Genomic DNA, 17,971 nt, shown 5'->3' with positions numbered 1-17,971 from the left:
CTGCTATAAAAAAAAAAAAAAAAAGGCCATGAGGTGCTATACAAGCATTCATATGGAAAAAACCCCTAAAATCTTGCAAGCCAAGTAAGAAGAAAAATGAGATCCAAATAACAAGTAGGGAGCAGAAAAGAAAGCAGCTGTCTAAATTGCCTTTTTGTTTAACCAAATACCTTAAACAATTACATAAGAAATAAACGTGATGGGTACCTGATGTGAAATGTATGTCAGATATTTTTGCTGGAGTTTCTGTATCACGTTAAATCACACTGATATTTTTCTCCTTCACTCCTCCTTTGCACAGCCGTGACTGTACGCATTCTCATTATTTTTCTCTTTTCTTGAACAGGAGCAAACATGGAGCTACCAACTACATTCCAGAGCAGTTTTTAGATGACTTCATTCATCTTGTTGTGTGGGGTCATGAACACGAGTGCAAAATAGCGCCATCCCAAAATGAACAGCAATGTTTCTATGTTTCTCAGCCAGGAAGTTCAGTAGTGACATCTCTGTCCCCCGGGGAAGCTGTGAAGAAGTGTGTGATCTTTTCTTTTTGTTCTTCTTTATCCCTTGCCTTATGTCTCTTGTGTGTTGTGTTGAGAAAGGAAAAATAATTTTATTGTGTGAAAGGGTTTGTGTTACCGTGTGGATTAGCTTCAGAGTGTGACATAACAAAGGAAGTAGATGGAATCAGTGCCTGGAATAACTTTTGTTTTACTTGGGATTAAACCTAACATTTGAAGCAAATGGAACTTGTCTAGTAGGGGATACACCCTGATAAACTGGAATACAAGGAACTGTGTACATGTGGTTGTCTGTGGAACAAGCACAATCTAAATATAATGGAACAGAAGTCTGGCAGGGCCAACCATGAAGTACAGATCCAAGAACTCCCTATAGCTTTTAAACTTTGGTCCCTGAAAAGTAGACATGAACTTACACTAGATTTTTATACTATAGTTCTCTTAAGTTTATCTTCTGGTAACTTACCTTTCTCCTTCTAGACACATTGGTTTGCTGCATGTTAAAGAGAAAAAAATGAAAATGCAGAAGATTGCTCTAGAGACAGTGCGAACGTTCCACATGGAGGATATTGTTCTTGCTGATCATCCAGATCTTTTTAATCCAGACAATCCTAAAGTAACTCAGGCAATACAAGCGTTCTGCATGGAGAAGGTAAGCTGTAATGCAAACAGTATATGGATATCAGCTTACGGTCAGGGAATGTGATCTGTGACTGGTTTTAAGACTGGAATGTGAGAAGTCTTATGTTTTGAAGTGTCTTATTTGAGACAGGCACCGTTTCCATGGGAGGCTAAATCCATGGCAGTCACTGCAGCCTTGGCTTCCAGGTTCCTTGACTGGGATGACCTCCTAAAGTAGGCTGGAACTGCTTTATGGGGGTCCATCTTTGTACAAAAGCTCTCACCTGCAACTGGGGCGGCATTGGATGTGCACTTGGAACCAGCATAACCATGTGTACCTAAACCCTGGGGTCTGGGCTACGCAGTGTGAAGTGCCAGAAGTAACTAAACAGGTTTGTTAATTGCTCTTGCTTCTTAGGTCTGTGTAAGTCTCTTCCCGCTTTTCTCTGAAACTAGAAATTTAGCAAAGGGTAATGGCTATATAGGAAGAGTTATGAGTCATCAGTGATGTAGATACTGCTGGACTAGGGTATATCTGAAAGATAAGCCTTTCATGATGACTTTTCTCATTCATTCTTACGGTTTTTGACTGGACAGTGGTACCCCCCTGCAGCTGCACGTGTTTAAAGTTACACTTGAGGGGTTCAGGCGTCCATAAGAGAATAAAGTGGAACTGAATTTCTGATTCTACTTCATAGGTTGAATTGATGCTGGATGATGCAGAAAGAGCACGCTTGGGAAATCCACGCCAGCCAGAGAAGCCTCTTATAAGATTACGAGTAAGAAACTGTTTGGTTTGGATTGCTGTGTTTTGGAAGGTCACTTTGAAAAGTTTCAAAGCAAAGTCGGGCTTTTTTTATAAACACAAAATATATATGAAATTTCTTACTGTGAACAGATGGATATAAATCACCTACGCACCATGATTCTGTTGAGCTGTGGTATAACTAGTGTTCTATGGCAAAGGATGAGGTTGGTCATAACTATACTTCACTGCTGGTCCCAGCAAGGGGATCAAATGTGGCTATTTACAGAGAGGTTTTTCTTAAGTCATATTATCTTATGTTTGTTCCTAACCTAATTTATGGAAGCTTTCCTAAAGACTGGTAAATGAAACAAATGAGGAACAGGTTATCAGTCTGGGCTGTTATTAGCTATTCTGCTAATATTATTTATTAGCTATTATTATCTATTAACTATTTTGCGTAGTATAGTAAAGCATTCATTTTAGGTTTACTTACGTTTTACTTTAATTTTTCATTTGAAGGGTAACAAACACATCTGGATTTGTGTGGCTTCTCTATTTCTGTTTGTTTCATATTTAAATTTTCCCTTTCCTCTCTTAGGTTGATTACACAGGTGGCTTCGAACCATTTAGTGTCCATCGTTTTAGCCAGAAGTACATGGACAGGGTGGCTAACCCCAAAGACATCATACACTTTTTCAGGCATCGCGAACAAAAAGAGAAAAATGGTAATTATAAAGGAAGGAATCATTGGCTTGCCTTGGTTATAATTTTTCTTCCTTTATTTTGTTACCCAGTGCTTGCAAAGGCTCAGTACCTACCATCTAATGTATTATAGAAGGAGTAAAGATGCATAATCTCATTTAAGCTTAAATATTGCACAAGTATTTGTTTTCTATTTCTGGGTTTGTCTAAAATTCTGATATTCAGCACAGCATCTGCTGGCAGTTATTCATAAATAATTCCTTTTTTTTGGCCTCAAACCTGATTAAGTTGCTTTTAGTAACAAATATAGCCCCATACCAGACTGAGTTACGCCATGATTCTATGATAATTACTGTGAAAGGTATTAAATATCTCACTCCTGAGACTTCTCAGAATTAGATGGGTGATTTTGGGCACTTTGCAAGAAAAGAGGTGGGTGTTGTGTTTTTTCCTTCTGGTTTGTTGTTTGGCTGTTTTTTTTAATGTACTGCTGTAGTAATTCATTTGTTTACACTTAAAATACTAATGGAGGGGTTGGGCTTGAGAAATGTTTGTGCATTTAAAAAAACCCCAAGAGGTTCGAATGTACAATAGCATTTTATTTGCCCTAATTAATCATGTGTGTAGGGTACTTTTGACTTTTTAGTCTGTTCCAGGTATGTCTCTATCCAGACATTTGTGCAAAACAAATAATGGCTGTTTTTATTGTGGCATTTCTCACTGCGCCTATAATTTTTAATAAATGGTTAATAGACAATGTAATAGTCTAATTAGATGTAATAGACTAATGTAATAGTCGTAATGAAGATACAGTTTGCACAAGAACATACTGTGCTAAATAACTGTTAATAGTTCACATTAGTGTAAGTACTCAATTCCATTGACAGTTTTTACTTACACTGTCAGTTTTATAAAGTTCAAAATATTGTGTTTCATGAATAAAAACTGCTTTTAGTGAAATTTTTTGAATTATGCTGTATTGATCTTGGTTTATTTTGATTTTTTTCAAAATAGGTGTGTAATCTCATTTACATTTTCAGAATACAAGGAAGTATATTCAGATTGCACATCTGTCGCCATGTTTCATTAACACATTTTAATTTTCCCACTTAACGTGCGTCTTGGATTTAGGAAGGGAATGTAAAAATACCACAGTTCTTTGCATTACTTTATTAAGTATCCTCTAACACAAGGGAGGTGGCTAATAAAGCAGTCAAAATTTTCAGGACATGGACCTGTTGGAGCAGGTCCAGAGGAGGACTGCAAAGGTGGTCAGAGGGCTGGAGCACCTCTCCTATGAGGACAAGCTGAGAGAGTTGGGACTGTTCATCCTGGACGTAAAAACCAAAAACCAAAAAAAAAAACCACAACAACCAAACAACAAAAACCTTGATGCTTTGATGGGTCGACTTTTCTTCCTGTTGTGATCTTCTAGAGTTCAGTTATAATAACCTTCAGGACATAGTGTTCAGTTTATAATTACAGATATTTGATAGTTAGAAGCCTTTGTATCTGCTAGAGGTGGAGTTGTCCAGTACAATTATTGTATCTCTTACGTTTACCTTTATTTCTAGATAACAGACTCTACAGTTAGAAGAAAAATCTGTTACCTGTAAAAGGGACCACAATTCTTAAGAGGCCAATACCTTTTTTCCTGTTACTGTCAGTGGGATGATAATAGTTAAAAGCTGCAAGCATGGGTGACAGTGCCACTGTGCTTTTCTGTTCTAGAGAATGAGCTTAATTTTGGAAAACTGGTGAGCAGACCTGCTTCTGAGGGGATGACACTGAGGGTGGAAGACCTTGTAAAGCAGTATTTTCAGACAGCGGAGAAGGTATCTTTCTGCCTTTTATGATATTTTTTTTAATTGTATGTAATCTGTTTATCTTTTTTTGCTTTCTTAATGGAAGTAGTGTTCCCTGAAAAGACTGACATTCACCAAGAAGTTAATTTATTTCCTATATAACTGTATGTGGGTTCCTGTATGAAGTGCATGTCTTACACAAAAATCACCTGTTACCCTATATACAACCTATAGGTTATGTGAGCACATGCCAGCTTGAGAGCACTACGATAACTCTTCATGTGAACGTAAAGTGTCTGCCCTGTGCTAAATAGTGTGTCATGTTCTTACAGGTGGAACATGTGAGGCAGCGTGCTCTTGAGTGAGAAGCTGCCTTAATTTGCTATAGGGTCAATGTGAAACTCTACCATTTACTGTGATCAGCTGACTTGAAGTAACTTGTTACTTTGCATTCCTCAGACATAGTGCAATCTCACACAGCTGACTTGAAGTAACTTGTTACTTTGCAGTGTATTTGTGTCCTCAGACATAGTGCAATCTCACGTTATATTTAAAGCAGGGCAGGGAAAAGGAAGAGACCCCGTAACAGTTTGCTTTCTCTGTACCCTCTTGTTAAACCTGATTTATTTCCCTTGCCCAACACCAGGGCAGTAACATCTCAGAGGAAAAAAATAATAATCAGTGAGTCAGACACCCAAATGCTTGATCTTGTTGATCAAGCATAACTTTCAGAAGCTACTTCAGAACATGCTTCATAGAAATCAGAGCGAGGATTCCTGAGGTAAAGATCACCCAAATTATATCATCATTCCTAACTTTAGACACGTGTTAAGGGTCAGTATTAGTATGGCATAAGTCATGCTCTGGAAGGACTATTTGCCTTCTGTATATGACAGGGAACCCAGGGTGACTAGTTCAGAAGTAGGTACTTCAAATGTATGCCACCCCTAAATCCCATGGGGACGGGTAGCAGTGTCAAAGACAGGGCACTGTATTATTCTATGAAAAATAAATTTTGCTTTTAATCTCTTTTCCTTTCTTATTCTGCAAAATTTTCCCTGTTACACCATCTTCCCTACTTGTATGTATGTTCTTGTATAAACAGCTCAGTTACTAGTCCCTACATTTGAGGTCTGCTTCAGCAGCTCAACATCTGTAAAGAGTTGAAAGAATCCATTCTCCTCCTGGGAAGGCATGCAGTGGGGCGTTAATACATTTTAAGTTAACATGGAAATGAAAGAAAGAGGGGGAGACATTAATGTTCTGCATGATTACAATCAGTCACTCTTTTGAGATGCTTGTTTTGTTTTTATGTAACCTTCTTGATTTATAATAGCTGTAAAATTTTCTCCTCTGTGCAGAATTATTTCAGGGAAAGTTTTATGCCTCTGATGCCTCCCTCAAAACAATTTCTAAAGGATGCCTGGAAGGATCAAAAATCATTAATAGGCATATATAATGCTTATTACTTAGGAATTATCTGTTCTGTAGCTTACAGACAAAAGAGGCTGCTATTTAAACATTACTGTTCATATGGAAGTTTGGTTCTCAGAATGTGTCTTTTTACTGTATTGGGAAGGAGGGCACAAAAGAGAATCGCTGCGAAACACCACCAGTAGCATCTATTAATTTTACTAATTAGTGTCTGTATTAGTATCTTAATGTAGAATTTCTTGATGAATATATCTCGATGAACACGTGAGAACTATTGGTATTTACAGAATTGCATTTCAATAGAGTAGACATAATAATTTGCCTGCTCTGTAGCTGCCATTTTTTAATGTTAGAATTTTACAATAAAACTAAGTAATTTAGAATTTGTAATAATTCCGGGCCTATTTTTAATAGCATTTTTATATCTCTGCAAGTTGGTCTTAGCTTTAGTGTAAAAAAGGGAGGGGAACTAGGAAAGAATCCAGTTTACCTTCTCTCCTCTCTCAGCAATACATTTCCGACCAATTATTTTAGATATGGCTGACACTGTATTTTCCTTACTGTTTATGAAACATTTTCTTTGACGGGTCTGGAAAATACTCTGTTAAGTAGGTGTAACATGCCAGTAGCAAAAGGGTTGTACTGTATTACGGTGAGTAACAGGTTTGCTTATTGTGCTTTTCTCTGATTGAAATCTTCAGTGCACTTGACTGGTTTTGGAACCAACTTAATGTAACATTTATCTGAAACAGCAGGGATGTTACTTGCTTTCTTTGATGGCAGATGCTTCTTAACAAAATGTTTTCCCCAATTATAAAGAAAGTGCAGCTTTCACTTCTAACTGAAAGAGGAATGGGAGAAGCAGTGCAGGAGTTTGTGGACAAAGAGGAAAAAGATGCCATAGAAGAGTTGGTGAAGTTTCAACTAGAAAAAACGCAGAGATTTCTTAAGGAGCGTCGCACTGATGCAGAGGAAGAAAAAATAGATGAGGAGGTAATATTCTGTTAATGTTAATTTCTCAGAAGAAGCCAAGACAGTAGAAAAATCAGTGCTCAAACCTGGTTTAATAGATCTGCCTGCGTGTGGAGCATGTGCAAGACTCGCCTCTAGTAATTTTCTGGAATTAATAATACAGTGATGAAGTTTCAAATACATAGTTTAAAAGCTTGTGTTTAAAATGGGGTTTAGGTGTGTTTATACTGATTCTCACTTTATTTGCACATGTATGGAAAAGATCTATCACTCTAATATATGTATGTCTACTGTGAGAAAGATGGTAGATATAATGTCTTCTCAGCTTTTCCATATTGGCTTAGGGAAGGATGCAGGAACAGGGCAAGCATAAGGGAAACCTGTCCTTCAGGTGCTCTACTAACTTCTAACTGCTTGCAGCTCAGGGTCACCCAGAGACAAACCTGGTTTATGTGTATCTAGTAACCTTTGATTAACTTCTCTGTTAACTTGTTGAGCATCCACATGAGCCCATGTATTAGGTGTAATACTCCAGCATTATATGACAAGTTGTTCTGCAGCTTGACTGTGCACTGTGTAAAGAATAATTTGGTGGGGGGAGGAAGGTTTCACCTACCTGTTTTCTTGCTGATTGCTTGCATTCAGGAGGAGTTGGAAGAAGCCATAAACAATCAGTGCCTGTAGGCTTTCTGTGTCACTTTGGGTTTTTTTGTTTGTCTTTTGGACTTCTGCCAGCTTCTCCTCTCACCACCAATATCTTTTTCCATACTTGGCAAGCTGAGCTTTCTTAGTTGTACATGTATGCAATGTTTGTCTCTTCTCAGCATCCTTGTTTTCTGTCTTGCCTCTTCATCTCTACCCCTTCTTTTCCAGTTATTCATATTTCACCATCCCTTATTGTCAAATTACATATAGTCTCCTTTTCTTGACTGTAGTATCTCCTGCTTTTCATCAAGTCCAAAGCTTTTTTCTCCCCAGGGATGTAGCTCCAGTCATTAATAGAATGTGAAACTCTTCAACTGTAGGACAGCATGAAAAGGTTCTAAACAATCTGTTCAATTATTTTGCACTCTTCTTCTTAACTTAATAATTCAGTGATCAAGACTTCTCACTTACTGTGTTTTGATTATTGTATGAAATGAACTGTTAATTTGATGGGAACTCATTTTATTCAGGTGCGAAAATTCAGGGAGAGTAGAAAAAAGAATACTGAAGAAGAGGATGAGGAAGTTCGTGAGGTAACTCCTTTGAATTTTAAATGTAGGGTGAAGAATGGAATGGTGACTTCTGCTTATGAGTGAAGTCACTTAGCAACACTTCAACATTGTCCTTGCCAAAAACAGTGTGTGTCTGCATAGGGAAGATTAGTAAGTCTTTTAAAAATCTTCTTTGATGTAATATGTGCCATACATGCTATTGAGCTGCTGCTCAGTTTGGCTTTTGAGATCCATTTGCTTGTGCAGATTTGTGAGCCTGAGTGTTCAACTGTTCTTGCTTTGAGTGGCAAAGGTTAGACCAGGCAGGTGACCTTCTGTCATTTTCAACTATTTGTGATGCCATCACCAGTGGGTGTGTCATGGGCTTTATTGAGTGGTGTTACTGGAACAAATTGGTACACCTTTAGGTACTATTGTCCTTATCAGCAATTTTAGAGTCTTAGATCTCCCAGAGATTCATATGTATTTCCAAAGAGAATTGCCAGCTACTGACAGCATTGGTGCTCCTTGTCTTTGCAAGCTTTGTGAGACTGGAGTGAAATTTTGAGAAAAAGGACACCTGGGGTGGGATTCAGTTCTCCTGATCTGAGATAGCTTCACATGAACTAGTTGTCCCAAGCACCCACTGGCCTCAGCAAAGCTCAAGTCAGTGGAGCCCAGAGGGTGCTTCTTCTGAGCAGATGTACACAGCTGACATAGAATGGCCTGAACTGTTCACCAAACTCCACTGATGGTGTATCGTATCAATTAGCTCCATTCTGTTATCAGGGCTTAGCTAACTACTTTATACGTACACCTCTAAATTAAATAGACTAAATACCATCCCTGCTTTTTGACAGAATTCCTTGCGTTCCATAACTCTGTGGATTTGGGTCTTCTAAACCTCAGTGGTTTAGAGTTATGTCTCACAACTAGGATTTAACAATGGTGCATTTAATCATCTAAGATTCTCTTTACTATATATACTCTTTACTATATATACTCTTTACTATTGTTCCATTTCAGGCAATGACCAGGGCTCGAGCCCACAGATCTGAGGACGCAGTCCTTGTCGCAGCCTCCAGCGATGAAGAGCTCATGGATACAGGGATGAAAGGAGCTGGGGATTCAGATGATGGTTTTCCTGCAACACTGAGCCGAGGAAGGGGTCGGGCAAGAGGTAGGGCAAGAGGTGCAAGAGGACAAAATACAACAGCAAGAGGTTCATCTCAAAGGGGAAGAGGTAAGAAAAACTTCACATTCTTTGTACTGCAGTTAATGACTTTTTTTTTCTTTCTTTAAAAGGCGACTGTCTTCTGATCATAGAGGGGTTTAGTTTGCAAGGGATCTTGAAGATCATCTAGTTCCAACCCCCCTGCCACGGGCAGGGACACACTTCCATCAAGTGGAAATTTTTTGCTTAAGGGCTCCTATTGGAAAAAAAAATTCTTCAGAAGTATTTGTAATATCATATTACACATACAGTTGACTGCCTTACAAGGCTTAAGTTGTGACTTTTTCACAGAGTCATTAAAAGAAAAATATCTTGCTTCCCAGCTATGGAAACATGGAAACATAGTAGACTCTTAAAAGATGCATTATTGGGAAAGTCTGTAAAATGCAGTGCTTGTATAGCTTTTTGTTACTGCTAAAGGTAATGCTTTTGAGCAGTATAGAGTGGAGGTACAGATGTTTGAGCAGTATAAAGCAGACGTACAGATTGTCTCTATCCTCATGCAATTTACAACAGACTTCATTGTTTCTAGACTGAAAAAATGGGAAGTGTTTACTAAGCAAAATGAATCAGGTAGCTCCTGGGCCAGGTGTGATTGTGCACTTTAAGGTGATAGTGGTACCTCCATTTTATATAAAAATATATATATAAGTAAAAAAAGAAAAGTTGGGGTCCTGCAGTTATATACTCTTTTGAGTTGTCTCAGTAATATGCCCAAGGGTCTGAGAGCAGAGTAAGTTGACAGAAAGGCTGATCATGTTAGGACTGGTTTAGTCAGTGCCTTTGAACTAGTTCTTTGGGCGTGTGCTCCAGCACTCCTGTGATCCCATCAGAGCTGGGGGGTGTCTGTGGAGCTGGACCCTGAGCAGTTCTGCATGTAAGGAGGGCTTAGATTCAAGGAAGAAAGTGAAGGAGTAACGAGGAATGTAGGTTTTAAAGTCACTTCCTGCTCAGTAATGATAGAATAAAGGGCAGGCAAAAAACCCAACTCACATTTGCATATCTTTTATTATCCCCACAGGACGCACCAGCCAAGAGTCAGCTACAAGCAGCAGAACCTACAAGCCTGTATCTGGGCCTGCCAAGAACATGTCTATCATGGATGGTAGGCCTTCAATCTGTCCATTGCTCTGATCTGCTCTTTCAAATTGCAATGAAGGTGTTTATTTAATGAAGTGTCTCTATTTGCCTTTGTTTCTATTAGTCCAATTGTGAGAGATTCTTTTGGTTCTGATGAAATAGAGTAACTAAGAGAAATGAGAGAAAGAAGAATTTAGGGGGCAAAAAAAGAAGAGTAATATCCTGCTGTCATGGGATAAAATGAAATGTGTCAAGAGCTTCTGACTAGATGTTCCCTCTGTCCAGTTCCTACTGCATGCAGTTCCTTAAGGAATAAGCATAGAAGGGATGTGACTTAATAGCATCTATTTTGTGCAGAATATTCCTCTGTGGATAAGAAGTTTAAACTTGACTGGCTTTAATATAAATCCATTTAGTTTTACATTGTAGCAAGCGTGAGAAATGCCAGTTTGTGATTTAAGCCGCCAATGTGGGAGTAGCCCTTCCTTGATACCGAGGACGGGCTCTGAGGAAACAATGTAGATAATAAGAGTATTAAATTAAAAAAATGCTGCTTACAAAGCTACAAAGAAATCCACAAAATACCCAAAGGTAGAGCGAGTTTTAAATTAATCGGCCAATTACCTAAACTTTAAATTGGTCAGCAATTGACGTAAAATACTGCAGAGAAATCAATTGTAGCAGATGTATTGATGTCTGAACTGTTAGACATACAAGAATAGCAATTATAGTAATGTTTTTCTCTTAACCAAAGTTACTGAAGGTTTTTCAGCCGGAGTGAGAAGCACCTGCTGCTGCACAGAGGGTTAGATCCCTGGGTTGTTAGACTCTAGAAAAGGCTTACATTGTGTTTTGGGTTGGGTTTGGGAGTTTGTTTTACAGGGTATTTTGCAGAGGAAATGCGTGCTAAGCAGATATTAAATGAAAAGAATGATATAACATTGTTTGCATTTTATTGTGTGAGCACTTTTAAAATACTACATTCGTTTTACTCTAGCCTTTAGGTCTTTGAAACCAGAGAGCTCCTTGAATTCATCTAAATCTTACTCTGAGGTAAGAAGCATCTTGCATGAGTGAAATTGTGCTGCCTTTGGCTGTCCTCTGATTTGAAAAAGAAATATATGGTCAAAATGTTAGCCTAAAAAAACCCCATTAGCCTAAACCAGCAGGTGTTCCCAAGCCATCAGTTCCAGCAGTAAGTTTCTGTGTGTTAATTTGTAACTTTTGTACCCTTTTTTGGTATGGGGCTTGTCTGAGAAAAACAAAGACCATGTTTTATTTGTGACCATAGTCTTAAGATACAGCGTGTACATATATGAGTATTTTGGGGGTTTCTGCAAGATCAGAGATTTGAACATCGTAACTTGTGCTGTATTTGCACGTTGTACAGCTCTAGCCTTGAGCCCTATCCAAGTGTCTGTTATAACTAATTGTGTATATAGCTGGAAAAAGCCCCAAAGGTTTTATGCTGTAATACTGTGCTATTATGCACTATATCTCTGTAAGAATAAATTCTGTGAAAAAGCTTTATAAATGATACCATTTTTTCAGGTTATTATAGATGATGACTCTGATCTAGAAGACATTTCTATTGTTCCTTCTTCCAAAGTAAATCAGAGGTCAGTATGTTTACTTCATGAATGTTCCCATGACTGCTCTATTTCTGATTGGTAATTAGCAGTGTCAGGGATCTAATCCAGTACCTGAAAAAAAACAGATTTTTAAGAAAATCATAACACTGCTTAGAGAATTTATATACTTTTTTACCTGTTAATGTGGGTAATCTTTCTATAACAATAAATTGCTGTACTGATTGAGATAAGCTAGGTCAGAGCTTTAGAATTAGTATATTTGTTTGAGAATTTGAATAGTTCTACTTATTGTTATTTCTATTAATTCTTAATCCCTGTATTTAAAATCATAGAATGGTTAGAGTTGGAAGGGACCTTAAGGATCATTGAGTTCCAACCCCCTGCCATGGGCAGGGACACCTCCCACCAGACCAGGTTGCCCAAAGCCCCATCCAGCCTGACCTTGGACACCTCCAGGGATGGGGCATCCACAGCTTCTCTGGGCAACCTGTTCCAGTGCCTCACCACCCTCACAGGAAAGAATTTCTTTCTAGCATCTAATCCAAGTCTCCCCTCTTTCAAGGGGAGATTTGTTGGAATGTCTGGTAACTGAGAACACACTGATTCCTTTTTTTTTTTTTTTTCTTTTTTTCTTTGTATGTTTCCAGGCTGTCAACTCCATCTTCACTTAGTAAAAGAGGTTCTCAAAGCCAAACATCTAGAGGAGTTGATTTTGAGTCAGATGAGGTATGGTATATACTGTTTGGTTTTTTTTCCTTTTAATTTGTGTAAATTTCTGTAGCTTATTGTTCTGTAGTTATTTGAATAAAGCATTTAAAAGTAAAAATGATTTTTTTTAATTTTTTTTTTTTATTACTAACAAGGCAAGATTATTGCAACCAGTTTTAATTAGAATATCATAATAATCAGTAATAAGGCTGGAAGGGATCTCAGGAAAATATCCAGGCCTTTTTCCCTTCAATTCTTAATCAGTTAATTTTCATTCCTGAAATGTGTGGAACAGGTTTGGGTTTTTTTTTTTGCCTGTGTAAGAAAGTAATTGTGATCTCTTATTGTTCTTGGCTATGTCTTTTGTTTTTTTTTTTTTTTTTTTCTTGTAAAAAGTAAGAGTTCTGGATTTTTTGCATTTAAAAAGGGCTATTTTCCATGGCACTTTGTTGTTTTATTGTTGCAAATTACTTAAATACACGTAAAAAAAAGATATTAATACACTGTCTTCAAATTTAAGATGCCTGTTCTTGCAGTATATATCTGAACTGCTAGGAAATAGCTTCTTCTGTAATTAAACAAGTAGAACTTTATTTAGAGTGTTGCACTGAGTAGAATACACACGATACTGTCCAGGGCTGTGCAGTTTGTTTTCCCAGAGCAGCAGACCATCATGCATGGTCAGGGTCCCAGCCTTCGCAAGGGCAGGTGTTGGACACTCAGAGAAAACATTAAACTCTTGTCCCTTCTCACCGCTGCTGTGTCTCTCCTTGTACCTGAGATGCAAAACTACATGTTTGGTTGAACATGCAAAAAGAAACAGTATTTTTGTTTCATGCCAATGTCAGTAAATTATGACAAGTGATATGTAGATGGACATAACTTCATTGAGGTATGTGCTGCTCATAATGATAATGGTTCCCTGGTCACACCCGAAATAAGGATTGTTCCTCGTTTCAGAGTCACTGTTCTGATCATATTGACTTAAACTCATTCTCTTTACATTTACTATCTGGACCTTTAAATCAAAGGATAATCTCTTTCCTATCAAAAACAAGAAAAACAGGTCTGTCAGAAAACATGGAATAATGCAAGCAGGCTTTCTAGTTTAATCTAAAGGTGACTTGGCTTGTAATGACTCAGAATGCATGTTTGTTCTAGTAATCCAGATCTGTTTACAAATTGCAGGATGAATTTGATCCATTCAAAAGCACTGCAACGTCAAGAAGAACTAAGTGATTTTTTTGACTCACTACACAAGAGAGAAATGTGAAAATTAGAGAAGGAAATGGAAAGCAGTTTGCAAGGCATTCTCTATGTGGCATTTCTCTGTAAATGATGGCTTGCCTTTACTTTTCACTTTTATGAAATGTTTTTTGTTCAGGTGTTTTTTTTTTTCCTCTGGCACCAAATTTGGTATAATCTGGGTGTTGCATTGCTTAATGCATTACATTAGAGTGTCTAATATTCTGAAGTACTGCCTGAAACTGAAAGTTCTTTCTAAAACTTCTAAAAGCCTGTTTTCTTTCTGGGATGACAATGTAAATAACAATCATATCTTTTATAGAAAACTCCATCTCTTGGGCTTGAATTTTGCCAAGGAGTAAATTCGTAGTGGTATGCAAGTAGGGATGTGGACACGGACTCAGCATAACAGAACTTGTACTTACTTGCAATTTTCTGCAGATAGAGTTGAAAACTCTGAAGAGTAATAGTTTGACCCAAAAATAGTTTTCAATATTGAAGCTGGAAAATGTTCCAATACTTTCAACTCTACTAGGAGAGCTAAAGCCACTATTGCACCGTTATTAAATGTCATAGCATACAGTAACAAATTCTGTTCTGTAACTCAAGAAGTGCCAAAGATTTCAGATGGAATTGCATTGTCAGCTTTTACCCTGTAAATGAGATGTAAGGGTAGAACCTTACAGCTTCACAAGGAATGCTGCTTGAAGAATCAAGCTATTGAGCCAGTAATGGGCAGGACATTGCCTCTTGCCTTTTTCTTAGTTGACGTTTTTCAGGTATCATCTCCTCAGCCCACAGCTTCAGTAAACCTCCTAAAACATCGTCACTGTTTTCCAGATACTCTCCAAATGAGGCTTTTAAAACACAGTATTGTATTTGCAGTGGAGGAACCACTCCTCCTGTTGAAGGAGCCAAGACCTAGACCTATACCTCCTTCTCTCTTTCCACCTCTGTACACCCCACTCCCCAAAAAGTGCTGTTCTAAAACTGTGGCCATTAGAGCTCATCAAGGAAAAGGCCAGAAGAGTTCATCAGCAAACACCCAGCATGTCAGAGAAGCACTAAATGTGTTGAGTAGCTGTGGCCATGCCTTTGCATTTTTGCTGTCTTCTCCAAAGAGGTGGGATTGGGCAGCTGTGATTTCCCTGGCCCTCACTTGTACGTGACTGCTGTTACTTTGCCTCCATAAATGCTGTAGCAGGGAACAGCTTTGGGCCTTGAGCTTCCAGAAGACTTCCATAAAAATGATCAAGGCCTGCAAATTCCTAGCGTAGAGCTTAGTAGCAACTTACAGAGCAGCGCGATCTCTTTAGGTGTCAGCAAATAATTTGGTAGCCTGTTTTTTTTTCGTTTCATTAAGGACTGTCAGCTATAATATTATATCTATGCAATTTAAAAGCTGCTGTAAATACCCTTCAAGGTGGGGGTTTAGACTTTTTTTTTTAAAAATAAACTATTTCTGTTAAGTAAATTGTGAACGGCAGTTTTATGGGCTACACTAAATCTGAGAGATTGACGTTTTTTAAACACTTTGCTGCTTTATGTTGCCCCCCGTGTGTGTTGGGTCTGGCTGGGGGGGAGCAGCCCGTGGGGTGCTGGGCTCTGTGTTTGCAGCATGAAGGGTGTTGAGACCACACCAATGTTTTGGTCCTGCAGAGCAGTGCTCCACAGTGTCCAGGCTGTCTCCAACGCCCCAGAGAGGCCAGCAGGCTGCGGGGGGACACAGCCAGGCCAGCTGACCCCAGGGATATTCTGTACCCTTGATGTTATGCCCAGCAATAAACGCTGAAGGAAGGGAGGAGGGAGGGCTACATTTGTTATTGAGGCATTTGTCTTCCAAAGCACTCAGTACACCTCCTGAGGTGGCTGGATGTCACCTGCTGATGGGACATAAAGAGTAAATCTTCTTTATATGCTTTGCCTTCACGCACGACCTTTGTTTCTTTCCACTCACCTGCTTTTATCTTGAGCCACAAGTTTTTAATCTAATTTTCTTCCCATCTTGCTAAGGATGGGGAGTTGGGTGGCTTTATGGGCAGCTGGCAACCCCCGAGGTCAACCCACCACACCAAATAAAGCCTGTTTTGTTATAAAGAGTTAAATTGTCTACTTTATTGTTTCACTAATGTCTTAAGGGGACTTTATCTTTTAAAGTTGAACTGGCATGCTAAGCAAAGATTTTACAAAGTATATGGGATGAATAGGAATTGTATCAAAGGTTCTTTCCTCCTGCTTCACAATGTTTTTCCAGTCAACTGTTAAATTCACAGCAGATTTGTTTCTGGGGTTAAACTGCAGGCGTTCTCCAATTGTCTTGTATAGAAGACAAAGGTGGCATCTTTGGGGGGGAAAATGTAACCTGGTTTGTGTGGGAAGACTGTACTGTACACAGATACTGCTCATCCTCAGTGGGATTTATGATACGAGGGGTAAGATGCTCGAAAAATCAATGCTCTTTCTCAGAGATCACACTGGATCCAGAAGTGACTGGAAAAGTCACTTCTCACTCATGTAACTTCCAATCCACCTGCCCCAGAAAGCTCAAATGTTCAGCAAAGCCACAGTAGAGTGAAAGAGACAGGAAAACTCCTGGAAAAGCTGGAATTGGGCAATTTTGTGGAAGAGCTCGATGCTGGCAGCAGGTTGCAGAGGAGTGCTGTGAGCTGGCTGTGCTGCCTGTCCCCCTGTTCAACTCTTGAGCAGTGGTGAGGAGAAAGCAGCCCGAGTGCTTCACCGGGGGAGTCACAAACATCTTCTGGAAGTGTTATTTTCACCAGTGAGTGACTGGCTTTATAATATAAGCTTTTCAGATAATAGTCTTTTAATTGATAAAACCTTTTTGTACAACCCCTGCTCTGGCCCAGGCAGATCTGTCCCCAGCAGAGGGACAGCACCTCAGACGTGCACTCATGGGGGGGCAGGTCTTTCTGCACCACGGAAGATTTGTAGCTCTTGGTCTCCTGATACTGGTCTTCGATTTCCTACTGTGTTTTTGGGGGGAAAGCCCAGGGAACGTGCTTGCTGCTGTCTTGTCAGTCCCTGGGTCTGGTGTATGGCTGCCTGTTGGTTTGGATACGGGACTGGCTGGGCTGGGACATCCCTTCCCATCCTCTGTCTCACATAATCACCTCTTTGTAGCTACCTCCGTGTTACTACAAGCCCGGTTTCACATCAACCTTTTTATTCCTAGAGGAAAGCCCTGCCAGAGGAAAGCTGTCTCTCTGAGGAAAAAAAAAAAATAAAAGGAAAAATACTGTCAGTACAGTAAACTAGCTTGTTATTCCAAATCATAGAATCATAGAATCGTCTAGGTTGGAAGAGACCCTTGGGATCATCGAGTCCAACCATCTACCCTACTCTACAAAGTCCTCCCCTACACCATGTCCCTTAGCACTGCATCTAAACGGCCCTTAAACACAGCCAGGGATGGGGACTCCACCACCTCCCTGGGCAGCCTGTTCCAATGCCCGACCACTCTTTCGGCTAATGTTCAATCTAAACCTACCCTGTTGGAGCTTGAAGCCGTTCCCTTTTGTTCTGTTGTTAATTACCTGTGAGAAGAGACCAGCACCAACCTCTCTACAGTGTCCTTTCACGTAGTTGTAGAGAGTGATGAGGTCTCCCCTCAGCCTCCTCTTCCTCATACTGAACAGTCCCAGCTCCTTCAGCCGCTCCTCATACGATTTGTTTTCCAGCCCCCTCACCAGCTTCATTGCCCTCCTCTGCACTCGCTCCAGCACCCGTTCCTCCCCTTATTGTGTGCCAGTTAGTGAGTGTTGTGCTGGGGAACGGGCTGAAACTCACCTGCCAGACCCTTGAAAGGGAGCTGAAATGTGCCGGGTGTCCTGGAGGAGCACAGAGCTGCCCTGCACGCTGCTGGCTTATAGATGGGATTTACATCAGGTGGGCTGCTGGTGGAGGAGGAGGAGGATGCTGAGGGCTGGGGAGGGGGGTTTGCCTTCCTCACCGATGTGCTCATCTGGGAGCAGGGGAGCGGGGCTGCGTGGAAGAGCAGCGTCAGAGCGGGAGTCATGCCACGCAGCCCAATGGCTGCAGAACATCCCGGTTGGGAGCTCACCTTCGGGGGGGGGGGGTGGAAGGGGGTAATAG

At 39.8% G+C, this 17,971-nt stretch overlaps 1 protein-coding gene across 3 annotated transcripts in view; it reads left to right on the top strand.

Moving 5' to 3' along the window:
- Positions 1-15,332, top strand: part of MRE11A (MRE11 homolog A, double strand break repair nuclease) — a 22,485-nt gene extending 7,153 nt beyond the window's left edge. For all 3 annotated transcript variants that reach the window (XM_014958322.1, XM_014958323.1, XM_014958324.1), the window contains 13 exons: positions 347-532; positions 1,002-1,173; positions 1,841-1,921; positions 2,489-2,615; positions 4,324-4,427; positions 6,651-6,824; positions 7,979-8,041; positions 9,026-9,242; positions 10,255-10,338; positions 11,311-11,366; positions 11,865-11,932; positions 12,553-12,631; positions 13,802-15,332. In XM_014958322.1, the coding sequence (XP_014813808.1) occupies positions 347-532; positions 1,002-1,173; positions 1,841-1,921; positions 2,489-2,615; positions 4,324-4,427; positions 6,651-6,824; positions 7,979-8,041; positions 9,026-9,242; positions 10,255-10,338; positions 11,311-11,366; positions 11,865-11,932; positions 12,553-12,631; positions 13,802-13,852 (1,462 nt within the window). In that variant the 3' untranslated portion in view covers positions 13,853-15,332. The remainder of the gene's footprint in view (positions 1-346; positions 533-1,001; positions 1,174-1,840; positions 1,922-2,488; positions 2,616-4,323; positions 4,428-6,650; positions 6,825-7,978; positions 8,042-9,025; positions 9,243-10,254; positions 10,339-11,310; positions 11,367-11,864; positions 11,933-12,552; positions 12,632-13,801) is intronic.
- Positions 15,333-17,971: the final 2,639 nt, after the last annotated feature.

This window comes from Calidris pugnax, unplaced genomic scaffold (assembly GCF_001431845.1).
Source record: "Calidris pugnax isolate Ruff unplaced genomic scaffold, ASM143184v1 scaffold252, whole genome shotgun sequence".
Classification (NCBI taxonomy): domain Eukaryota; kingdom Metazoa; phylum Chordata; class Aves; order Charadriiformes; family Scolopacidae; genus Calidris; species Calidris pugnax.
The sequence above is the reverse complement of the archived record's forward strand: the minus strand, read 5'-3'. Positions and strand labels throughout refer to the sequence as shown.